General features: G+C 43.5%; 1 protein-coding gene across 1 annotated transcript in view; it reads left to right on the forward strand.

Annotated features, from left to right (window-relative positions):
- Positions 1 to 25,834, forward strand: part of vps39 (VPS39 subunit of HOPS complex) — a 76,760-nt gene that overhangs the window by 14,068 nt on the left and 36,858 nt on the right. Inside the window, exons 4-10 of the mRNA XM_078406184.1 lie at positions 6,161 to 6,203; positions 7,543 to 7,637; positions 15,387 to 15,485; positions 18,690 to 18,782; positions 19,698 to 19,881; positions 23,994 to 24,114; positions 25,488 to 25,608. Of these exons, the coding sequence (XP_078262310.1) occupies positions 6,161 to 6,203; positions 7,543 to 7,637; positions 15,387 to 15,485; positions 18,690 to 18,782; positions 19,698 to 19,881; positions 23,994 to 24,114; positions 25,488 to 25,608 (756 nt within the window). The remainder of the gene's footprint in view (positions 1 to 6,160; positions 6,204 to 7,542; positions 7,638 to 15,386; positions 15,486 to 18,689; positions 18,783 to 19,697; positions 19,882 to 23,993; positions 24,115 to 25,487; positions 25,609 to 25,834) is intronic.

The following is a 25,834-nucleotide window of genomic DNA, read 5'->3' on the forward strand; positions in this document are numbered from 1 at the left end:
TGATGAGAGATGTAATATTTTAGTGACTTTAAATGGCCATTGTCTTTTTTTAATCAACTAGGTCACCAATTTTTCTCTAATTTCCAGCCCATTACTGCTGATTTCTATCACTTGTGCCACAGTTTACTGCTGTGATTTAGAAAGGTAACTGAATGATTGATAACTTGAATTACATGCAGTCGTATGCATTAAAATAGGTTTTACAAATGCCCGTTTAAATGCCTCTTGAAGCTACTTCTGAATTCAGCATTTTCTTCGCCAAATCTTTTGATAATTTCTTCATAACAATCTAGTTTTTGCTGTAATTTGCTTCCAATAGTACTAGATGGTTTCACTTTTGGTTTTCATTCACGTGTAAATTAAGATGGTGTGCATTAGTGAGCCATTTGTCTGATTGGAGTTTGAGGTATACTATGACCAAGACTAGCGGTGCTGTTCCTCCTACCTGTTCTGAACACTTAAACCATTATACATCAAGTGTGTTTTGCCCAGGTGCATTATATTTTAGAGACAAGCCAAAGAACGCATTGGATCCCTGTGCATAGGGATGCACAATACTTAACTTAGGCTCCAATTATCTGCCATGACCTTCCAGAAGCTCCTCTCAATATGACCAAATAAATAGCAAGGTGGGAGGGCTACAAATGATAATGAATTAGAGGTAGGCTTTGAATGCAACCTCCTGGTGCAGGAGGGGCAAGAAACCTTGGGTCTGCTCAGCCTGCCTCTATTGTTTCTCTTTCACTGGACTGCACTTATGTTAAATATTCAGTTGCTGATCAATGGACATGCATGTGCTGAGTAGAGCTTATTCTTATCATAGTGATAAGAGCTTATTCTTTTCATTATCTGAGCTTACCTGTGAGCTCTGACTGAAAATCTGACTTGGCTAATTTTGTGGAATCTGATCTTCCACTAGTCTAAGGTCAGCTCGGTCAAATTTCTTCTGATTCCCAGCTCCCTGTTCTGTGTTGCTTGGTGAAATTTATTTTTTCCTGAGCACAAAATACAAATGGCACATATTGTTCTTTGCTCCTCCTGTACTCTGCTAAGTAAGTAGAGTCTGGTGATCAAACCTAAAACCCAAATCATTCACCAATTTTATTTTGTTGATGTATAGAATTATGGTTTTCCATAATTTCCCTTTTTGCCATTTTGTAATAGCGGTGAGTTGACATGCCAATTCAGTGCCCAACACTGATTTAAAATGTGTTCCATCCTTGTGACATCACCAAATGCGCATTCTAGGTCTTTCTAGAGGACTGTTTTGGACGAAAGGAATGTGTTGTGCACCTGATGATCAGAGGTGGGCATGCCTCTCCCTTCAACAGGGAAGCCATGTTGGAGGGCCTTGTGACAGCAACCAAGACCCACAACTTCCTGATAGTTCCTTCTGCATGTTGCCAACACTTAAGTTTTTTTATTATCCTTGCATTCAAACATCTGCATCGTGTCAGTCAGTCTCTTGTAACCTCCTTCACCCTGCAACCCTTTTGAGAAATTAGCATTCCTATACTTCCAACCTTTTTTTGCGGTTTCCTTCCCCTTCCATTTATGTCCATGCATTCAGCGGTTTATCCCTGAAGGTGCAGAACTTGCTTGTGCAGCCTTCACCTCTCCCTCCACCTCTCACCTTTTAAGGTTGCCTAATATTTCCTTTGGATGGACATCAATGTTTGTGATTTGTCATTTTTGTAATGGGTTTGAACTTATCTGGCAGCTAAACCTGGATATCCGTGAAGCGTCGTCGACCATTAGCAGCAGCGGGAGTGTATTCCACCACAATCTAACCTCACGGACTTCCAGGACCATCATCTCACTATTACAGTCAAGCCATGGAATCAATCCTTGTGCAATGACGAATGCAGAATGACATGCCAAAGCAGCTCCAGATGCATCTAAAAATGGGGTATCAATGTGATGCTGTAGTGCAAAACTGCATGTGTGTTAAATAACAAAAAATGCACATAGTAGATAGCTATGTTAGCCCATACTCTACAGATCAAATCAAACCTCTACAGTCCTGTGAATGGTGTTGGTCAGTTAAATGCAGAAGGAGGCTTTATGAATATTGGCAACCTCGGCAATGGCAGGGCCTAACGCGAGTGTTAAAAACAAGACTGAAGCATTTGCAACCAATTCAGCAAGAAGTCCAAAGCACATGATCCATTTCATTATCCTGTGATCACTGTTGCAGAATCCCGTCTTTAGTCAATTAGATTTGCTTCACGTGATGTCAAGAAGCACTGACTGAACACAGCAAACTCTATGGAACCAGACAACATCCCAGTAAAATGCTGAAGGCCTGTGCCTCAGAACAATGTGTTTCCCAATCTAAATTGCTCCGATATGATTACAACTCTGGCATTTACCCAAAAATGGGGCAAATTGTGCAGCTATGGAACGCTCATCAAAAGAAAGGACTAATCCAATCGGCTAATTCCTAGCCAATCGGCGTACTCTCAATCAAGTGAAAAACAGCACTCGCTCGCTAGTAATTTGCGCACCTATGCCCAGTTTCTGTTTCACAAGGACCATTTGACCTAGTCAAAGCCATGTCTCAAACCTGAATCAGTTATTTTCTAGATGTGTCTGGCCTTAACACCAAGGTAGTATTTGATTAGAGTATAGCATCTAGAAGTCCTAGTGAAACTGAAATCAATGGATATTAAAGGCAAAAAGGTTCCAAATGCTAGAGTCATGCCACAAAAATAAGGTCAATCATCCCAGGCCCTTCATCAATAACCTTCCATCTATCTAGGAAGACCTAGACAATGATCAGGTGTGGCCAGGTCAGTGGGGCAAGTAACGATTATGCTGCAAAACTGACAGACAATGACCATCTCCAACAACAATGACTAACCATCTCTTGATTCAATGGCACTGACGTAACTAAGCTCAAAACTTTGGATGTCACCATTGATCAGAAACTCAAGTGGACCAGACACAAAAACTCTGATTTAAGGCTGGACAATTTGCGCAGGAGATTCCTCCTCTTCAGTGTGTGGATTCCAATGAATCAACACACTGAAAAAAAGAATAAATAAAGAATCTGAGACCTGGAATATTTTATAGACAATAGACAATAGGTGCAGGAGTAGGCCATTCGGCCCTTCGAGCCAGCACCGCCATTCAATGTGATCATGGCTGATCATTCTCAATCAGTACCCCGTTCCTGCTTTCTCCCCATACCCCCTGACTCCGCTATCCTTAAGAGCTCTATCTAGCTCTCTCTTGAATGTATTCAGAGAATTGGCCTCCACTGCCCTCTGAGGCAGAGAATTCCACAGATTCACAACTCTCTGACTAAACATGTTTTTCCTCATCTCTGTTCTAAATGGCCTACCCCTTATTCTTAAACTGTGGCCCCTGGTTCTGGACTCCCCCAACATTGGGAACATGTTTCCTGCCTCTAACGTGTCCAACCCCTTAATAAGCTTATAGGTTTCGATAAGATCCCCTCTCATCCTTCTAAATTCCAGTGTATACAAACCTAGTCGCTCCAGTCTTTCAACATATGACAGTCCCGCCATTCCGGGAATTAACCTAGTAAACCTATGCTGCACGCCCTCAATAGCAAGAATATCCTTCCTCAAATTTGGAGACCAAAACTGCACACAGTACTCCAGGTGCGGTCTCACTAGGGCCCTGTGCAACTGCAGAAGGACCTCTTTGCTCCTATACTCAACTCCTCTTGTTATGAAGGCCAACATTCCCTTGGCTTTCTTCACTGCCTGCTGTACCTGCATGCTTCCTTTCAGTGACTGATGCACTAAGACACCCAGATCACGTTGTTCGTCCCCTTTTCCTAACTTGACACCATTCAGATAATAATCTGCCTTCCTATTCTTACCACCAAGGTGGATAACCTCACACTTATCTACATTAAACTGCATCTGCCATGCATCCGCCCACTCACACAACCTGTCCAAGTCACCCTGCAACCTCATAGCATCTTCCTCACAGTTCACACTGCCACCTAGCTTTGTATCATCGGCAAATTTACTAATGGTACGTTTAATCCCTTCATCCAAGTCTTTGATGTATATTGTAAATAGCTGCGGTCCCAACACCGAGCCTTGCGGTACCCCACTAGTCACTGCCTGCCATTCTGAAAGGGACCCATTTATCCCCACTCTTTGCTTTCTGTCTGTCAACCAACTTTCTATCCATGTCAGTACCCTACCTCCAATACCATGTGCTCTAATTTTGCCCACCAATCTCCTATGTGGGACCTTGTCGAAGGCTTTCTGAAAGTCGAGGTACACCACATCCACCGGCTCTCCCCTGTCAATTTTCCTAGTTACATCCTCAAAAAATTCCAGCAGATTAGTCAAGCACGATTTCCCCTTCGTAAATCCATGCTGACTCGGAACGATCCTGTTACTGCGATCCAAATGCTCCACAATTTCGTCTTTTATAATTGACTCCGGCATCTTCCCCACCACTGATGTCAGACTAACTGGTCTATAATTTCCCGTTTTCTCTCTCCCTCCTTTCTTGAAAAGTGGGATAACATTAGCTACCCTCCAATCCACAGGAACTGACCCAGAATCTATAGAACATTGGAAAATAATCACTAGTGCGTCCACAATTTCTAGAGCCACCTCCTTAAGCACCCTGGGATGCAGACCATCAGGCCCTGGGGATTTATCAGCCTTGAGTCCCATCAGCCTACCCAAAACTTTTTCCTGCCTAATGTGGATTTCCTCCAGTTCCTCTGTCACCCTAGGATCTGTGGCCACTAGAACATCTGGGAGATTGTTTGTATCCTCCTTAGTGAAGACAGATCCAAAGTACCAGTTCAACTCGTCTGCCATTTCCTTGTTCCCCATAATAAATTCCCCTGCTTCTGTCTTCAAGGGACCTACATTTGCCTTGACTATTTTTTTCCTCTTCACATACCTAAAAAAGCTTTTACTATCCTCCTTTATATTATTGGCTAGTTTACCCTCGTACCTCATCTTTTCTCCCCGTATTGCCTTTTTAGTTATCTTCTGTTGCTCTTTAAAAGAGTCCCAATCCTCTGGCTTCCCACTCTTCTTTGCTATGTTATACTTCTTCCCTTTTATTTTTATGCTGTCCTTGACTTCCCTTGTCAGCCACGGGTGCCTCTTACTCCCCTTAGAATTTTTCCTCCTCTTTGGGATAAATTGATCCTGCAACTTCTGCATTATTCCCAGGAATACCTGCCATTGCTGTTCCACAGTCTTCCCTGCTAGGGCCTCCTTCCAGTCAATTTTGGCCAGCTCCTGCCTCATGCCTCTGTAATCCCCTTTGCTATACAGCATTGTCCATCATATAATGGCGAGTGCTGGGATCTGTTTCCTTACTTTTCAGTTTTAAATGTTGGTGCTGTCAGGACAGATATGTTCGATGTGAATTTGAAGCTAATGGTTCTGTAACTCTTCCCCTCCTTCTGTTAATTGGTTAATTGGATCAGTCTGAAGAAGGGTCCCGACACAAAATGGCACCCATTCCTTCTCTCCAGAGATGCTGCCAGTCCTGCTGAGTTACTCCAGTATTTTGTGTCTATCTTCGAGTTAAATCAGCATCTGCAGTTCATTCCTACACATTCTGTTAATTGGTCCTCATCGTGAAATTGTTTTGGGATCTGGAGATTGGGAAACGTTTAGTGATATGGTTCCTTAATTGTATTGTATTGTATTGTATTAATTTATTGTCATTCTGTACCGAGATAATTAATAACCATGTGATGTTGTGCACCTTGAACACGCAATGATCAGGTGTGAATTTTAGACATAATTTCCAGATTGGAGGTACCAGTCATCTTGTGTTGTCCTGAGTTTGATAGTACTGTTCTACTTTTGAGACATTTGCTCCTCCTCTCTCCTGCCTCAGTAATAATGTGTTATCTCATTCAGAGTATAATTGTGCACCACGACTGCTTTCCTGTTTACTCACACACCTATGTTTCAAGCAATGTTGCCCCAATTGATTCAATGACTGTTCTGGTGAATCTTGTGTGAATCATTTCTGTCTATTTTCTTGACCATTTCATTTTTTTTCATGCTACAATATAATGTCTTTTTTATTTGTTCTAATTGATTCAATCCTGAAAATTAGTAGCAAGCTGTCTCATGATTAGTCGTAATGTTGGTTTAACTGAGTTACTCCATAATGTGTTTTGGTCTTACAGCTTTATGTGGTATCCCAATTTAAGATACTGATTTCACTTTTGGGTAAGTAAAAATTAAAAGCTGACATTTTACTTTTGAATCCAATCATACCATTTCTCTGTCAATTAAAGTGAATTTAGCTGCTGTGGGTTTAATTGTGGAACTTAAATAGGTTAGTAATTTCCTTATAAAAGAAAGGGACTTGCATGTAACAATTTACTTGCTTCATTATCATGTTACCATTATAGTTTAGCTTAATTCAGAGGTACAGTGTGGGAATGGGCCCCTTTTTCCCTTTCCAACCATTGATCACCCTTACACAGAGGCAGAACATTAAACCTCCACACAGATCGCACCCGAGTTCAGGATCAAATCCGGGTCACTGGACCTGTGTGGCAGTAGCTCTCCTTGCAACACATCTGTGCCAGACATACCATCCAAGCTGTGGGATGTTTCTTTCACCCTGCTCCCTGCTTTAGTCTGAGGTGTTACAAATTTGATATAAAATCATATTTGCAAATCATTTAATAATTTTCCCATGTCCAAAAATCTAATAGGTTGGATTTCATCCTCTCTCGTGATCATCCTCTATGATAATGTGAAAGTGGTTTTAAAGAATTGCTGCAAACACATTTATAACTAATTCAGATCTGGTGACAGGAACTGTGGTCTTCTTAAATTAATATATCTGTGTCGAATTGCATCATTAAGCTTTAACAAAATTTAATATACTCATGACCAGCGTATCTCCCTTTATTCTGCAAATCTCTGGGATGTGAGTGGTTTTATGGCAGTTTTTAAAGTAAACGGTATCGTAAATTAAGTTCATGTGTATGAGCATAAGACAGCACAAAGCTGAAAGTTATTAAAAAAGTTATTTTAGATGAACATTTCATAGATCCTGGTGTATTTGCAAATGAATCTTTTGTAGAATGCATATAAGATTTCCTTGTTAAAGGAAATGGATAAAGATAACAATGCCTTTCGATGTTGAAGCAGAAAACACTGTACTGCAGTTTTACATTGAGAAATTAATTAAATAAGTAAAGTAAAAATAAAAGGGAGAAGTCAGGGCAAATCAAGAAGTTCTAGCTCAATAATCTCGGAGTTGTTCTTTCAAGTGGAATGGAAGTTTAAAATCGTGAAGATTTTTGAGGTCTTGGTAAAGAATAAATTTAAATCGGAGATTTTAATTCCGAAGAAGAGATGGTCTTGAATTTAACAATATATAGTTTATTAGCGTAGACTGAATAGATACATTAATCCATACTGACTGAAATGACATTTTTAGGCAATTGGCTTAAAAGTACAGCTCATAGGAGACCAATACCAGTGAAATTGTTATTAAGTAGTGGAAAGATATTTTAAATAATATTTAAATCTACTTTCTCTTTTCCTGCAGAAAATAATATTTATGTTCATGATTTACTCACATTCCAACAAATTACAATGGTTGCAAAGGCCAAAGGCGCCAGTCTCTTCTCATGCGATTTGAAGGTAAGAGGCAGGATGTGCAGATAGTATTATTATAAATACTGTGTGAGGATTCAAGAAATCTCCTTAACAAATCTAAAGATGATAATGATGATGTATACAACTTTATTTCAATCTCTGCTTACCTGTACAGGGAATCTGGGAGCATTTGAGTGCACATTATATGACTGATAATGTTTCTATGACTCCCACTCTACATATGCACAGTTATTTTAAAAAGGTGAAACGGCCCTCAAACCCCTTTTCAAAGTGTTCAGCCTACATCTTTCACTGGTGGTTGTTGCTGGGGTACATTTGCCCCATCCGGTAGCTTGTACAAGTGGACTTCTATTAATGATTCTCAAAAGTGCTACCTTGGAGTTCGAAGAGTTGAGAGAGAGTACAGAACGGAAATGAAAGAAAAACTATAGAATTCAAATGTTGAAGGTAGGGAAATCAGGGGAGAGTAGGGCCCTAGTACGAAATGTTTTAATGAGAAAAAAGCAAACAAAAGGCATTCCAAGAAAGACACGTGAACTAATTACACCTGATAGTGGTGAAGGGGAATAATTATGGCAACGTGGTTGCAAGGTGATCAAAGATGGAAATGTAATATTTAGAGATATTTGACTTTTTGGAAGGACAGGTGAGAAGGAAAAGATAGTGGAATAGTGCTGTTAATAGGAAATGAAAGAAATAGCAATGTTTGAAAGGATCAATGCTCACAGGGTAAAAAAATTTTTTAAAGAGCAGGGGTAAACACTGGTTGGACGAGTTGGAGGAATGTTTAAGTTAAATAAAGGGAAATCCAGTGGAGTGTGGGTAAAGATTAGGAGAGAGTTGGCTAAAGGGAACTGCTGTGATTGATTAGCAGGAAAGATAATAGGCAAGCAGAGACTGACATTTAAGGAGGTGATTCATAAAATTCAACAAAAATTAAGTGAAAAGGGAAGATTCTATGGAAGTGATAAACCAACCGTGGCCAACCAAGGAGATTTGAAGTGTATTGGGTTGAAAGAAAAAATGTAAAAAGAGGCAGAATTTAGTGGTAGACTGTAAAGAGACGTCCTTTGCACACAGAGTCTTTTACTGGATATTGTTTATTAATTTCACTACACAAGTTATGCCCTAGCTGTCCGTGGTCATCACTGGAACTAGAGAGCGAGCTGGAGGTGGGGAAGCTACAATTATACAAGAGACAATGGGGAGTGGTTAGTAGTGGTGAGGTCATTATGTTAAAGGAACATGCTCTGATCTACATCCTTCCTCTTGGAAACAAAAGTGACCACGGCTCATGCGCTAGGCTCAAACTACAAGCAGGGAGCAGATAGAATGCAGCACAACACAGACTACTCGTACACACCGTACCGGACAGGCGGCCTGACCACTCTCCCAGAGCGGGTGCGCAACCCACCATCCCCTCCGGTCGAAGGAACAGCATGGACGGGTGCGGGTACAGAGGCTGGGGAACCAGGGGAAGGAGGAGGACTGGGAAGCGATACACGCGCAGGCGAGGGAGGGGAAGGGGGCTGGGGCGACTGCGGATGTACCGGAGCAGGAGGCACATCAGGCACCGGGGACTGGACGGGAGGTGAATACGGGACCGCGGGAGGCGGTGCAGGCTCGTTTACCAGCATCAGGTGCTGGCGGGTACGACGGTACACGGTGCCCTCGTAGTTGACCAGGTACGACCGTGGAGAGTCAGCATTGCCGACGACCACGGCCAGCCGGTGGTGACCGGAGGTGGACTCCATCCGGACAACCTGGCCAGCGAACAGAGGTGGAAGGGGACGGGACGATTTGTCAAAGGAGCGCTTCTGAATGAGCTGCTTTTCAGTGAAGCGCTCCCTGACAGCGGCAGGGCTCCGAGCCGTGGGTTGCAGGGATTGCTGGGAGACGGGGATAGGGGGTCTAGTGGTGCGGGACATGAGGCGCTGGGCAGGGGAACCGAGCGCGGGGTCCCGGGAGATGTTGCGGAGGTTGAGGAGGGCAAGGTACAAGTCCGAACTGTCAAGCCGGCAACGTTCCATCAGTTCCTTAGCGCTGCGGACAGCGCGCTCTGCAAGTCCATTGCTTTGCGGGTACTCGGGGCTGCTGGTGATGTGGCGAAAGTTCCACCGGGTGGCGAAAGCAGCAAACTCCGCGCTGGTAAACTGGCTGCCGTTGTCGGACTGGAGGGATGCCGGGGAACCAAAGGTAGAGAAGTGGCGGCGAAGCTTCCCGATGACGGCAGCAGACGTGAGGGACGGCAGCAGGTCCACCTCGAACCAGCTGGAGTAGGAGTCCACCAGGACCAGGTAGTGTTTGCCACGCCACTCGAAAATATCGGCGGCAACAGCCATCCACGGCAACTCGGGAGCCGGCTGCTGCAGGAGAGGCTGGCGCTGCTGATGAGGTAATAGGCTGTTGCAGGCAGCGCAGGCGGAGACCCTGTCCCGGATGTCCTTGACCATGCCAGGCCAGTAAAACTGTGCTTGGGCCTGGGATAACGTGGCCTCCACCCCTGGGTGTCCGTTGTGGGCAGTCTGGAAGTAGTGATCTCGCAGCGCAGCCGGCACCACAACCTTGTGACCCTTCACCACCACGCCCGCGTGCAGCACCAGTTCATCCCGAACCAGGAAGTAGGGCACGGCACCAGCCGGCAGGGAAGACCGTCGTTCAGGCCAGCCACGGCGGATGACGCCCTCAAGCTGTTGAAGGTTCGGATCAGCGGCAGTGTGTGTGACCAGGGACTGCATCTGCCAAGATGGAACGATGTTGACGTTCAACACCATCAGGTCAGCCGATTCGTACGGATGGCGGGAAATGGAAGGTAGTGGGGCACGGGACAAAGTGTCTGCCACGAACATCTCCTTGCCTTTGCGGTACACGATTTCGAATGTAAAACGCTGCAGCTGCAGCATCATTCGCTGCAAGCGGGACGAGGCTGCGTGGATGGGCTTGTTTAAAATAGAGACCAGCGGCTGGTGGTCAGTTTCGATGGTGAAAGCTTTTCCCAGAACGTAGTCTCTGAATTTGGAGCACGCGAACACCACGGCAAGGAGCTCCTTTTCAATCTGGGCGTAGCGCTGTTCAGCAGGGGTCATTGTGCGAGAGGCATAGGAGACGGGCAGCTGTCGGTCGTCGTAGAGCTGCAGGCAGGCAGCACCAAGGCCGAACCGAGATGCATCGCAGGTGAGGACGATTGGCCTGTTCAGGTCGAAGAACTGCAAAGTGGGGGTCCGTGCGAGTCTGGACCTCAGGGCCACGAAGGCCGATTGGTGGTGCGGGAGCCAGACCCAGGCATTGTCCTTCTTGGTCAGCTCCCTCAGGGGGGCACTCAGTTCGCTGAGGTCGGGTATGAACTTACCCAAGTAGTTGACCATGCCCAGGAAGCGCTGCAGGCCGGGCACGTCAGTGGGAGCGGGCATTTTGGTGATCGCCGCCGTCTTCTCGGGGTCTGGCTTCAGGCCCCCCGCCGTGAAAACGTGGCCGACGTAGGTGACTTCCTCAACGCGGAACCGACACTTCCTTCGATTAAGCTTGAGATTGATCTCACGAGCCTTGTCCAGGACTTGGCGGAGGTGTCGGTCATGCTCAGCGACGTCCCTCCCGTACACCAGGATGTCATCCACAATGATGGCGCACGGCAACCCAGCAAACAGCTGCTCCATCGTACGCTGAAAAACCTCGCTTGCCGAGTTGATCCCAAAAGGCATGCGGAGGAAACGGAACCTGCCGAACGGTGTGCTGAAGGTGGTCAGGAAGGAGGAACGTGCATCCAGCGGGATCTGCCAAAAGGAGCTCTTGGCATCCAGGACCGAGAAAACTGTGGCTGGACCGACCTGTGCCGCGACGTCCTCCACCGTCCGCATGGGGTAGTGCGGGCGTTTAATAGCCAGGTTCAGGTCCTTGGGGTTGATGCAGATCCTGATCTCGCTCGCGTCCTTCTTGGCAGCGACCACCATGGTGGAGACCCACTGGGTGGGGGCACTCACCTCCTTGAGGATGCCCATGTCCACCATGCCACGTAGTGTGGACTCCACGCGGCCCTTCATGGCAAAAGACACACGGTGGGCCGGTCTGACCACTGGGTCGACCCCCGGGTCCACAACGATCTTGTAGGCACAGGGCAGCTTCCCCAGGACGTCATCAAATCGGTCAGGGTACTCGATCAGGGGGTCCATGGGGGCCTGCACCAGGTGGATGTCGCGGTGGAATGAGACCAAACCAAAGTCCTGGCATGCACGGGCGCCCAGCAGGGTGACGTTGTCAGATGCTAGCAGGAGGAACGTGAGGGGCCGAGAGGTCTCCAGAACAGTACAGATAACCGTTGCCTTTCCCACGGCAATCAGAACGCCTCCCCCATAGGCATGGAGGCGGGAGTTGTCAGGAGTAACCCTCTCCCCCGAGCTTATCTGCTCGAAGAGGCCCACAGACATAACATTTGCAAAAGCCCCAGTATCGACCTTGGCAGGGAATGAGTGTCCATTGACTGTAACATGCACGGATGGATCCGTTATCAATGCAGGTGCACCCAAAAGCGAAAACAGCATAGAGTCTCCATGGGAGGAAGTCGTATCTGAGCCATGGAGTTCCTCATGTTGGTACCGGGAACCGGTTGCGCTATCATCGGTCGCAAGGTTGTTTAGACTCCCTCTAGGAGCAGGGACAGGTCTCCCACGAGAACGACAAGCTGCAGAAAAATGGTTCTGCCTCCCGCAGGAATTACAAGTTTTGCCCTGCGCTGGGCAAACGTTATACCTGTGTGACGAGAAGTTGCAGTTTGGGCATCTGCGAGGGGTGACCATAGTGGGCGCGGAGGGGGTGACCCTGGTCTGCGGGTCATTCAATCGCCGGCGGCCGGTGAAATTTATGTCCTGGGGCGCCGGCCGAGATACTGAGCCAACAGCAGAGGCCATGCGTGCGGCATGTATGGCGTCCGTTAGCGACAGGTCAGGCTTCATCAGGAGCTCATCCCGCAGCTTAGAGTTTAGGAGACCGTTGACCAGGACGTCCCTGATCATCTCGTCGGGTGTAATCGTTTGAAGGCGGCACCGCCGAGCCATATGTCTTAAAGATGCAATGAAGGCGTCAACGTGCTCCCCTGGAGTCTGACGCCGCGAGAAAAAGTTGAAACGTTCGATAATGTTATTGGTGGGTATATCGCACAGGGCAGTGAACTTAGCCATGAGACATACCGGGTCGTTGCGGTCCTCCGGAGGGACGAATTCGAACGACGCATAGCGTTCCATTGCCTCCGGACCAGCCAGGTTGAGGAGCAGGTGAGCTTTTATCGCAGCAGTTGCATCAGGATGGGCAATCGCTATATAGTGCTCGTAGTCCCGCTGGAAGACAGTCCAGCGGTGCACTATGTCCTCATCAAAAACAAGCGTGTCCGGGCGACGACACGAGGGAGCCATGGCAAAGTGGAAGGATGGGACACAACTGGGACGAACAAATGCTAAAAATAAAAACCCGATAAACAGGAGACGCAAGTCTACCGCTCTGACACCATGTAAAGAGACGTCCTTTGCACACAGAGTCTTTTACTGGATATTGTTTATTAATTTCACTACACAAGTTATGCCCTAGCTGTCCGTGGTCATCACTGGAACTAGAGAGCGAGCTGGAGGTGGGGAAGCTACAATTATACAAGAGACAATGGGGAGTGGTTAGTAGTGGTGAGGTCATTATGTTAAAGGAACATGCACTGATCTACATAGACCCAATCACTGAGATGAATTCAGAATCCGGTGAAGCTGTACAAAAAAAAGATAATGAAGCGAGAGAAAATACACCACAAGGGCAAACTTGTAATGAATGCAAAAACAAACAAGCATTTCTTTAATTAAAAAGAAAGTGCAAGTGAGCACTGGGTCCTCCAAAAGAATGAGGCTCGGGAAATGTTTGCAGGAAACATAGAAACAGTAATGGAGTTAAACAGGTATTTTGCATCATCGTTATGGTAGAGATACTATATATCCCATTTCTGTACTGAATAATGCAGGCGCGGGAAATAAATATTCCAGTTGATGGAGAATTGGCAAACTAATGGGACTAAAGGCTGTAAAGTTTTCTGGCCTATGTAATCTGCATCTGACGATCGTTAAAGAAGGTCCTGCTAAGATAGTGGATGCATCTTTTAAAAATCACTAGATTCTGGATAAGTGCCAGAGGACTGGAAAGCTGCCAATATGGCACCCTATTCCAAAAGAAGGGGGACCACAACGGGTAACTGTAGGATGATAGGCTGTCTGCCTATTGTTGGAAAATGCTAGAAGCAGTTATTAAGGAAATAATGGCAACATATTTGAAAAATTAAAATCTAATCAAGCAGTTAACATGTCTTCAGAAGGGGAAATTGTATCTGACATATTTGTTAGTATTTTTGAGTAAGTCTGACCGGAGTAGATAGAGAACCAGTAGATATATTTGTACTTCTAAAAATCATTCGACAATGCACCACACAAAAGATGAAGTTACAAGATAAGAACCTATGTTAAATAACATTGCCACGGATAAAGAAATGGCTAACGGGTAGGAAGCAGCCAGGAGGTGTAAAGGGGATAATTTTTAGGTTTGCTAATCTATGACCAGGGATTGGTACTGGGATCGCAACTTCTTGAGGAAAGAAGTAAATGCATGGCAACTAGACATGTTGGAAAGGGAAGTTGTGAAGAGGATACAATAAGGGGAGGCCATTTAAAACTGAAATGCAAAAGTATTAATTCTCTGAGAGCTGCGAGTTTTTGGAACTCTTTGCCACAGAGAACTTGGTGGGGGGCCGTCGGACGGCACAAGCGTGGCCCGGAGAACGCTCGTCTGACGGCGGGCCCAGGAACCCGCCCAAAGGCTCGTCTGATGGCGTAACCATATGAGAGCTAGAGACGTTGGATGTGAGGAACATGGGCCAGTGGAGGGGTGAACCAAGCTAGTGCCTCCAGCGCATTAAAGGTAGGCTGCGGGAGGCACCCCCGGGACAAGAAGATGGACAGCCGCTTCCACTGGACCATAGGGTGAATGAAGAAGGACTCGCTAGTGCACCTTGCGAACCGGGCAGGGGTCCTCGGAAACTGCGCTCAAAATAGCCGGGGAGGTGGTACAAGTTCAAGGTTCATCTGCTATAACTGAAAGACCGTTACAATGGGGTCCGTTAAACCAATGGTTTACTGTACTGTTAAGGGGCTCCTTGTGATATGGCCATTTTATTCAATGTCTTAGAATATTCTGACAATTTAATCCTTGTAGTTATAAATGAATTGATTTGGAGGGATTGCCCTGATACGGGGTACGCTTGTGGTTGCTGGATACCTCTGGTAATTGTCTGCAAGTCTCTTTTGTATGACCCAAAAATGTGCAATGTCAACGGTCTTGATCCTCATATGTACGCGTGGGTGTGTATCAAAAATGGGGGCTGTCGCCTATGTTCCTCTTCTCTAACCCTGACACAAGCTAATAATATTTGCAAATTCAATCCTGCTGGAAGGGACTTGACTTGGAATTTAATAATTTTGTTGTACCTTCCACTGATTATAATTTGATAATATCTGTTTGCAGTGGTTCTGTCGTCAAATGTACGACCGTGAAAGTGAAATTTCTGGTGTAAGTTTTGCAAAATTGAGGGTCAGTTTAAGATCTACGTTATTCAAAATTTTTTAGTGTTGTATCAATATTATTTATGATCCACTGTGCATATTATATATTCTGTCCACATAATGTTGGCAGAATATGATATTGGATCACCAATGTACTTTTCAAATGTGGTTGGTAACATGCATGCTCTATTTTCAGCGATCTGACAGCGATGAGCTGACTCTCAGTATGTGTGTCGCTGTGAAGAAGAAACTGCAGCTTTATTGCTGGCGGGGACGGGAGTTCCATGAAGCACAGGTGAGGTTACCTTTGTGAAAATCTCTGGGGGGAAATACATAAAATCCAGAAGGCTTGCTCACAATATTATAATATGATTGGCAAAAGTGAGTGTAGATATATGCAAGTGAAATGGGGTTAGGCAAACCTAATAAGAGCAGGAATAAGATGGAAATAGTGAATTTTCAAAAGATCTGGAATGTCATAATTGAAGTTCCCTGCTCTCCAGCAGAGTTTGCACCTGTCCCTTTCGCCTTAATTGCCTCCGTGGTCTCTTTTCCGCTTACAGTCTCTGATAAGGTGTTTCCAAGTATATCTTTCTGCAGATGCTGCTTAATTTGCTGAGTTTTTGCAACCTTTTTTATTTTTGTTTCAAATTTATATTGTGTAGTTTCTTTTTATTTTCATTTACTTAATGTGGCTAAGGTTGCCTTTTGGGACGATGGAACTTATTGTATCATAGTCAGCACAGAAAGAGGTCCTTTGGCCCAACTCATGCATGCTGACCTAGGTGCTCATCTAAGCTAATCCCATTTACCCACATATGACCCATATCCCTCTAAGGCATTGCTACATATGTACAGGTCTAAATGTGTTTTAAATGTTGGTGGTGTACCTGCCTCAACCACTTCCTCTGGTTGTGTAACCTCCAATTCAGATTGGGTCCCGACTGGCATTTAGATTTTTTTCCAATCCTCATCCCATCCTGTTCTATCCCAATAAACAGAACTTCTGACAACTTCAAATCCTGCTGAGTGGAGGATGTTAATGACAATTCTAAAACAAATCCTTTTGCTGCATTGCTTCCAAGCACCCTTTATTAAACCAGGAGCAAAAAAAAAAAGTGCTGATAGAATTCAGCAGGCCAGGCAGCACCTATGGGGTGGCAAGGGCAGACATCTGAACAAGGGTCATGACCTGAAATGTTGACTGTCCTTTTGTTTTTGGCTTATGATTCCAGCATCTGTACTCTCTTGTGTCTCAATTTATTAAACCATATCTTTCCCAATTTCTTCAAAGCACAGTTTATCACATCACATTTGGGCATGTGTTGTTCAATGTCCACAGTGCGCTGCTTATAGATCATTGGACATGATCTTTATTTAACAGTTAGTCTTTAGCTACCAAAAAACAATACAACCTTATTACGTCAGAGTACCACACAGAAGTAATTTCTCCTAATGTGGCCTGTGGTTTCCTGATTACTGTTTCCCCCTTGAATAAAGGAGTAAGATTTGCTATTTTGCAATCCATTGGAACTTTCTATAAAACTTGTAAAAGTTAAAATCAATGCATCAACCATCTCACCAGTCCCATTTTAAGAACTAGGATAAAGTACATCAGGATTCAGATTATTGTTGTCCAACAATCTGCTTGACACCACCTGCCTGATGTGTGCAGTTTTGCCACGTTCCTCCCCCATTTCATTTCCCTAGTTGCAGCAATTTCTGGAATGTCACTTGTATTCTCTGTTATAAATACTATGCAAAATGTCTGTTTAATTCATCTGCTACCTATGTTTTTTATTATTAATTCCCCAGATTCATTCGCTATTGGATCAATGCTCACTTTGTAAACTCTTTATTAGAGACCTAAAAGTACTCTCACTCTGTCTTAATATTTCTTTCTAGCTTTATCTTGCACTTTTATTGTACTTTTTTTCCTTGCTTAATATTCTTTTTGCCATTCTTGACTACATTTTCTATTCTTTCAAATCTTCTGGTCTGGTATCAGTCATGAAGTCCCATCAACGGGATCTTGTGCCAACTGTCTCCATGCCAGCCATCAAGTATATATACTCATGAATAATAGCCTGTACCATCATGTTTTAAGTACTCATCTAAGTACTACTAAAATGGTAAGAGTACCTGCCTTCAATACCCCCTCAATCAGAGCATTGCAGATTTGAATCTTTGAGTGATAAAATGTTCCCTGAAGTTCCTCTAAATCTATTCTCGAAATATAAATCACAGATATTGGGTCTTCTCGAGGAATCCTTCTTTCTTGTCGGCATGTATCTGTTCTGAAATATTCCCTTAAATGTCTGCTGACGCATCTTAACTGACCTATCTTTTAACTTAATTTGGCATTTCCATTTTGCCAGTTCAGCTTTCATGCAGTCATAGTTGTTCATGTTGAACTCACAGTTGTTTGTATTGAACCCATTCTTCTCTTCCTCAGACTGAATGTAAAATTACCATGTCATATGGGTGCCTCACGATAAGGCCATACATTAATCTCATCTCATTCTAATATCACATCTTATATGGCATGCAGCTTTTTGGCTCCAGAGTGTCCTATACTAAGAAACAACCCAAGAAACAAACTATGAACATCTAGGTAGTCTTTCTCTTTTTTCCAGTCTATATAGATTAAAACCGACCATGGTTATCACTATTCTTGTTATAAGCACCTATTATTTCTTTATTTGTGTTCTATCCTTTCACACGGTTATTGTTACGGTGTCCCTACATCATTTCCACATGTGATTTCTGGCTGCCTTTATTTCTCATCTCCACCTTCTATATCCCGGTTTGCTGAATTTGGCTCAACCCTCCACTGCTTTAGAATCGGCATTAATTTACAGGGCTACTTCTCCATCTTTTCATTATTTTCTGTTCTTTCCAAATGTTGAGTCCCTTTAGTACTCTGGTCACAGTCCATGCCACCCTGTGGCAATGTCTTTATCATGATTATAATTACCAATATATTTAAATGAGTTTAGTTTCGTTTTTTGTCACGTGTCCCGTGGTATATTGAAAAGCTTTTGTTGCGTGCTATCCAGTCTGCAGAAAAACAATGCATGATTACAATCGAGCCATTTACTTCCATTCCACTTAGTGCAAATGTTTTGCTTATCATATTTCTGCTCTTCATTTTTTCCACATAATTTAACTTGTACAGCTTGTTCCATCATTCATCGAACTTTAAAGTTTAAAGATCATGTAGCATAAATAATACTCAGAAAATGACCCTCTATAAGTCTTTATTTATTGCTTATCTCTTGTGTGAACACGTTACAATCTCATGAACTAGTGTTTAGAAAGACAATGCAGACAAATTTGACAGGCTTTGGGCCAAAAGGAGTTAAGGAAATGTGGATGGAGAGTGCAGGATATTTGTTTTATCTTTTCAGCTTTAATGCCATCCTGCTGCGCAATGGTAGTCTATTTATTCAGAATGTTTCTATTTTTAATATTTAAAAACATGTCTTTGTTGTTACAGGCAGATTTCAGTGTTCCCGATGTTCCCAAATCCATGGCATGGTGTGAGAACTCCATTTGTGTGGGCTTTAAAAGGGATTATTATCTTATCAGGGTATGTAGAATGTAGGTTGAAGATTTTCAGGACTGCTGTTAGCAAAATGTTTTTACAGAAAACTACTACACTATGTTAACTGAGTAGAATTTCCTGTGAATAGATGTTCCAGATGTCCTCATCTATTGTATCCGATGTTCCAGATGTCAACTTCTCTACATCGGCGAGACCAAACGCAGGCTCGGCGATCGTTTCGCTCAACACCTTGGCTCAGTCCGCCTTAACCAACCTGATCTCCCGGTGGCTGAACTCTTCAACTCCCCCTCCCACTCTCAGTCTGACCTTTCTGTCATGGGCCTCCTCCAGTGTCATAGTGAGGCCCACTGCAAATTGGAGGAACAGCACCTCATATTTCGCTTGGGCAGCTTACAGCCCAGCAGTATGAACATTGGCTTCTCTAACTTTAGATAGTTCCTCGGTCCCTCTCTTCCCCTCCCTCTTCCCAGTTCTCCCACTGTCTTCCTGTCTACACCTATATCCTTTCTTTGTCCCGCCCCCCTGACATCAGTCTGTGGAAGGGTCTCGACCCGAAACGTCACCCATTCCTTCTCTCCAGAGATGCTGCCTGACCTGCTGAGTTACAGGCCATTGATCACCCATTCACACCAGTTCTATGTTATCCCACTTTCTCATCTACTCCCCTGGGTAAACTCTTGATATTTCCTCTCCCTTCACACGCTTGCTCAGGAATCTAGCTGATGGACATGTTTTGCACATTGGGAACAAGATAATAGGAGAAAATGATTGGAAAATGTTTTACATTTGCTATGATGGTAGAAAATAAGTCATTATTAAATGCATTTGTATCTTTAACATGAATGAAAGGTGTCTTTTTCCAAGTTAAGATATCTTTTCGTGGGTTAAATTGATTCTGAATCAATAACGTACACAATTCTTTTTTTCCTTTTCAAACAGTTAGATGGAAAAGGTTCAATAAAGGAACTTTTCCCGACTGGAAAGCAACTAGAGCCTCTTGTGACTCCCTTGGAGGATCAGAAGGTGGCAGTTGGACAAGATGACTTAACAGTGGTTCTGAACAAGGATGGAATCTGCACACAGAAGTGTGCCCTGAACTGGACAGATATCCCTCTTGCTATGGGTATATAAAACTTAAATTTTTCCAAGATCTTTTGTATGGATATTTTCACAGGTTTTCTATAAATGATATTACTCAGAAGTTGCACAAATGATGGATAGAGACCATTCAGAGCAAACTGGAGCAATTAGAAACATAGAAAATAGGTGCAGGAATAGGCCATTCGGCCCTTTGAGCCAGCACCGTCATTCAATATGATCATGGCTGATCATCCAAAATCAGTACCCTGTTCCAGCTTTCTCTCCATATCCCTTGATTCCATTAGCCCTAAGAGCTATATCTAACTCTCTCTTGAAACCATCCAGTGAATTGGCCTCCACTGCCTTCTGTGGCAGAGAATTCCACAGATTCATAACTCTGTGTGAAAAAGCTTTTCCCCATCTCAGTCCTAAATGGCCTACCCTTTACTCTTAAACTGTGACCCCTGGTTCTGGACTCTCCCAACATCAGTTACATTTTTCCTGTCCAATCCCTTTAGAGTTTTATATGTTTCTATAAGATCCCCTCTCATCCTTCTAAATTCCAGTGAATATTAGCCCAGTCGATCCATTCTTTCATCATATGTCAGTTCTGCATCCCGGGAATTTACCTGGTGAACCAAAGCTGCACTACCTCAATAGCAAGAACGTCGTTCCTCAAATTAGGAGACTGACTTCCTCAAGTTAGCAAACTGCACACAATACTGCAGGTGTGATCTCACCAGGGCCCTGTACAACTGCAGTAGGACCTCCTTGCTCCTATACTCAAATTCTCTTGCAATGAAGGCCAACATGCCATCTGCTTTCTTCACTGCCTGCTGTCCCTGCATGCTTACTTTCAGTGACTGATGTACAAGGACACCAAGGTCTCGTTGCACCTCCCCTTTTCCTAATCTGAAACCATTCAGATAATCTGCCTTCTTGTTCTTGGCCCCAAAGTGGGTAACCTCATAGTTATCCACATTATACTGCATCTGCCCACTCACCCAACCTATCCAAGTCACCCTGCAGCCTCATATCATCCTCCTTGCAGCTCACACTGCCCCCAGCTTTGTGTCTTCTGCAAACTTGGAGATGTTATGTTTAACTCCTTTGTCTAAATCGTTAAAATATATTGTAAATAACTGGGGTCCCAGCACTAAGCCTTGCGGCACCCCACTAGTCACTGCTTGCAATTCTGAAAAGCACCTGTTAATTCCTACTCTTTGCTTCCTGTCTGCCAACCAGTTCTCTATCCATGTCAATACCCTACACCAATACCATGTGCTCTAATTTTGCACACTAATGTCTTGTGTGGGACCTTGTCAAAGGCTTTTTGAAAGTCCAGATGCACCACATCCACTGGCTCTCCCTTATCCATTCTACTTGTTACATCCTCAAAAAATTCCAGATTAGTCGAGCATTATTTCCCCTTCATAAATGCATGCTGACTTTCACCGATCCTGTCACTGCTTTCCAAATGCGCTGCTATTACATCTTTAATAATCGACTCCAGCATCTTCCCCACTACTGATGTTAGGCTAACTGGTCTATAATTCCCTGTTTTCTCTCTCCCTCCTTTCTTAAAAGGTGGGGTTAAATTAGCTACCCTCCAGTCCACAGGAACTGATCCAGAGTCTACAGAACACTGGCAAATGATCACCAATGCATCCACGATTTCTAGGGCCACCTCCTTGAGTATACTGGAATGCAGACCATCAGGCTCTGGGGATTTATCTGCCTTCAATCCCAACAGTTTACCTAAACCCATTTCCTGACTAATGTGGATTTCCTTCAGATCCTCCCTCCCACTAGAACCTCGGTCCCCGGGTATTTCTGGGAGATTGTGTCTTCCTTAGTGAAGACAGAACCAAAGTACTTGTTTCCCATTATAAATTCACCTGTTTCTGACTAAGGGACCTACATTTGTCTTCACTAATATTTTCACATATCTAAAGAAGCTTTTAGTGTCAGTTTTTATATTCCCCGCAAGCTTTCTTTCATGTTCTATTTCCCCCCTCTTAATTAACCCTTTATCCTCTGTTGAATTCTAAATTTCTCCCAGTCCTCCGGTTTGCTGCTTCCTCTGGCCAATTTATATGCCTCTTCCTTGGAATTAACACTATCCCTAATTTCCCTCTTAGCCACAGTTGAGCCGCCTTCCCTGTTTTATTTTTACGCCGAACAGGGATGAACAATTGTTGTAATTCATCCATTCGATCTTTAAATCTTTTCCATTGCATATCCACCATCAACCCTTTAAGTATCATTTGCCAGTCTATCCGAGCCAATTCCTGTCTCATACCATCAAAGTTACCTTTCTTTAAGTTCATGACCCCTGTCTCTGAATTAACTGTGTTACTCGCCATCTTAATGCAGAGGGGATCTTATCGAAACATATAAGATTATTAAGGGGTTGGACACGTTAGAGGCAGGAAACATGTTCCCAATGTTGGGGGAGTCCAGAACCAGGGGCCACAGTTTAAGAATAAGGGGTAGGCCATTTAGAACGGAGATGAGGAAAAACTTTTTTAGTCAGAGAGTTTTAAATCTGTGGAATTCTCTGCCTCAGAAGGCAGTGGAGGCCAATTCTCTGAATGCATTCAAGAGAGAGCTAGATAGAGCTCTTAAGGATAGCGGAGTCAGAGGGTATGGGGAGAAGGCAGGAAAGGGGTACTGATTGAGAATGATCAGCCATGATCACATTGAATGGTGGTGCTGGCTTGAAGGGCCAAATGGCCTACTCCTGCACCTATTGTCTATTGTCTACCATATTATGGTCACTGTTGCCCAAGGGGCTTTGCACAACAAGATTGCTGACAAATCCTTCCTCATTACACAATACCCAGTTTAGGATGGCCTGCCCTCTAGTTGGTTCCTCTACTTATTTGCTGAGAAACCTAACCCGTATACACTCCAGGAAATCCTCCTCAGCATTACCAATTTGGTTAGCCCAATCTGTATGTAGATTAAAGTCACCCATGATAACTGCTGTACCTTTGCAACACGCATCCCTAAATTCCTGTTTGATGCTATCCTGAACCTCACTACTGCTGTTTGGTGGTTCGACCTTCAGGAGAATTTGAAAACCTTAAATATCTTTATTGCTTTTCTTTAGATGGTATGGATAACCTGGGACCCAGGTTCGATCCTGACCACAGGTGCTGTCTGTGTAGAGTTTTCACATTCTCCTTTTGACCGTGTTGGTTTTCTCCAGATGCTCTGGTTTCCTCCCACATTCCAAAGATGTGCAGGTTGTTTGTTAATTGACCCCTGTAAATTGTCCCCAGTGTATAGGATACAACTAGTGTACGGGTGATCATTAGTCAGCGTGGACTCATTGGTCCGAAGGCTTTGTTTCCATGCTGTATCTCTAAACCAAACTAAAGTTATTTTTATTGGTAATTTATGCACTGAATCCCTGAAACCCTTCAGATTTTTGCAATTTCATATGGAGCAAATATTCTTGAATCTGACATGCATTAACCCCTCATTAACCTCTATCTCCTGCTTTTTGCTGCTCTCTGTCAGTATCTCAATGCAAATCTTCTGCTCCATCCGTGCTACTTGCTGCCTGTTGATATCATGAGCAAACTTATGTGGCTGTCTTCTCCCTTGAGAAGAACTAAGAAAAAGCAGGTCCAAATACACAACTTTTAGGGAACATCATTGGTTAAATTTTGTCAGATTGATTACTTACCCATGCTCTACTCCAAACTCCAACTCTTTCTGTACCTATTTCAGTAGATTGCCTCCAGATTCAAGTGCTTTCTGAATGCTCTGTTGCATTGGTTCGGAGTCAACGTGACTTTCTGACGATTGATTTGTTACCTTGCATTTAATTTCACAATGGTGATATGACAATGAGTCCATATTTACCAGGTCTCCACATATGCTTTCCAAATGTAGATCGATGAATTCCCTCCCAATCTGCCTCATAGATGACACCGAGTCTAATTGTGGAGCAGCAGATAATCTGTTGAGACCAAGCAATTCATCATAATCCAAGAATTCATGTTGAATTTATTGTTGAGATAAGTGATTTACTTAGAAGAACACTTAAGTGGATAAGTGAGGGTAATTAGATCGTAAATACATAAAGGAATGTTCAAAATTACTCTTGTCACCACTCATTTCCATTTTTTACATCTCCAATAGAACATCAGTCTCCTTATATCATAGCAGTGCTGCCACGATATGTGGAGATTCGTACTTTTGAGCCACGGCTACTGGTACAGAGTGTGGAGCTGCAAAGGCCCCGTTTTATCACGTCTGGAGGGTAAGTGAGCATCATCCTTCCTCTATTAGATAGTGTCCCAAATGGTAAAGTATGAAGTGACATCAGCAGGAATTTATTCCTCCCAGGTTAGCCTCTCTGGCTTGGCCAGCATCTCGGTTAGAAAACTCGGGTGCCCCTTGAAACTGAAATCATCATATTTACAGCGCAGCTGATTAGTCTGATATATATGGATCCACAGTGTAGAAAGTCTGTTACCAAGTATGATAAATTAACAGAACTGAAGGACACTGACAATTCATTAAGTCTATCATTAGTTTATCTTTAAACGTACCAAAGGCATGTATTCTTACAGTAATATGGATCTCTATTACTTTGAAAACTGAGCTTTTTAAGGTATTACTAGAATTGTTGGAGATTTTTCAATCTACAATACCTGTTGTATTATACAAGGGAACATAAAATGGGGCCATTTTGCCTGTAGATTTCCTATTAGATCTTTCAAAGGATAAGTACATTAGTCCAACTTCTCTGTTCCTTCGTCAAGTTCCTGTTTTCTCTTCATATTTATCAAATTTCCCTTTTAAATCTGATTTAATCATACTGTTGGAAACTGCATTACTATAATCTGCCCTCCAGTTATTGTCACAGACATTGCATCGTTTCTCTGTTTATTCTATCTATTTTGTCTCAGCTCAAAGAAGAACCACCATACAATTACCTAATAACAATAAATAGTGCAATGATTCAACCATCAGTAATCCATCCAAATAAGTATAATCCATTATCTTGGGAATGACTCTGGTAAATCTCTTCTATATCCGTTCAAAATCTTTTGGTGATATGTGAGTGATTAGATTCATTATTACGGAAAGGCCCAAACTTATAGCTTAGTATCCTGTAATGTATGTCTGTTTATGAAGCTTGGAATCAAAATACATTAACAGCTTTATTAACTTGTCCTGCAACTTGAGCGGGAATGTTTTCCACACACGGTGGTGGGCATATGCAGCAAGCTGTCAGAGGAAATGGTTGAAGCAGGTATAATAACATTTAAAAGACATTTGAAATGTCTGGTGTATGGATAGGAAGGGTTTAAAGGGATGTAAGGGCCAACTGCAGGTAAATGAGGCATCTTGGTTGCATGAACGAGTTGGGTCGAAAGGTCTGTTTCTGTGCTGTGTCATTTTTTGTCTTAAATATAGAATATGAATGCATTATGAACTGAAAGCTGTTTCTACCTTGTGCCCCTTTTGAAGAAGGCTGAATTTCTTAATTTCAAAATCAAATCAGCTCATCTGTATTTGCTTGTAATTCAGCTGGGTAATTGAAGAAATGTAGTGTCTGGTTCAAGTTTTCGTCTCTCGCCACCTATTTCCATTCTCACCCGCTGGCCATATTTGTTTCCTTCCTAGATCTAATGTTGTTTACGTGGCCAGCAATCACTTTGTGTGGCGCCTGGTACCTGTTTCGATTGCAACTCAGATCCGACAGCTGCTTCAAGACAAGCAATTTGAACTGGCTTTGCAGCTTGCTGTAAGTATTTGCAGAATGTACATCAGGATATGACATGTCTTTTTAAATTAGTTAAAATAAAGTGAATAACTACATGCAAGGCTTTTGTTGTTGTCGTATATGCCTGATGAAGTTTTAATGATCTTAACTATGATAATACCCTTGATTGCAGTATTTAGTGTACTGAATCAAGTGGTATGGCACAGTAATTATTACAAGTGAATGCTAATGATTTGGGGAGATGAAA

This window comes from Rhinoraja longicauda, chromosome 10 (genome assembly GCF_053455715.1).
Source record: "Rhinoraja longicauda isolate Sanriku21f chromosome 10, sRhiLon1.1, whole genome shotgun sequence".
NCBI classification, from domain to species: domain Eukaryota; kingdom Metazoa; phylum Chordata; class Chondrichthyes; order Rajiformes; family Arhynchobatidae; genus Rhinoraja; species Rhinoraja longicauda.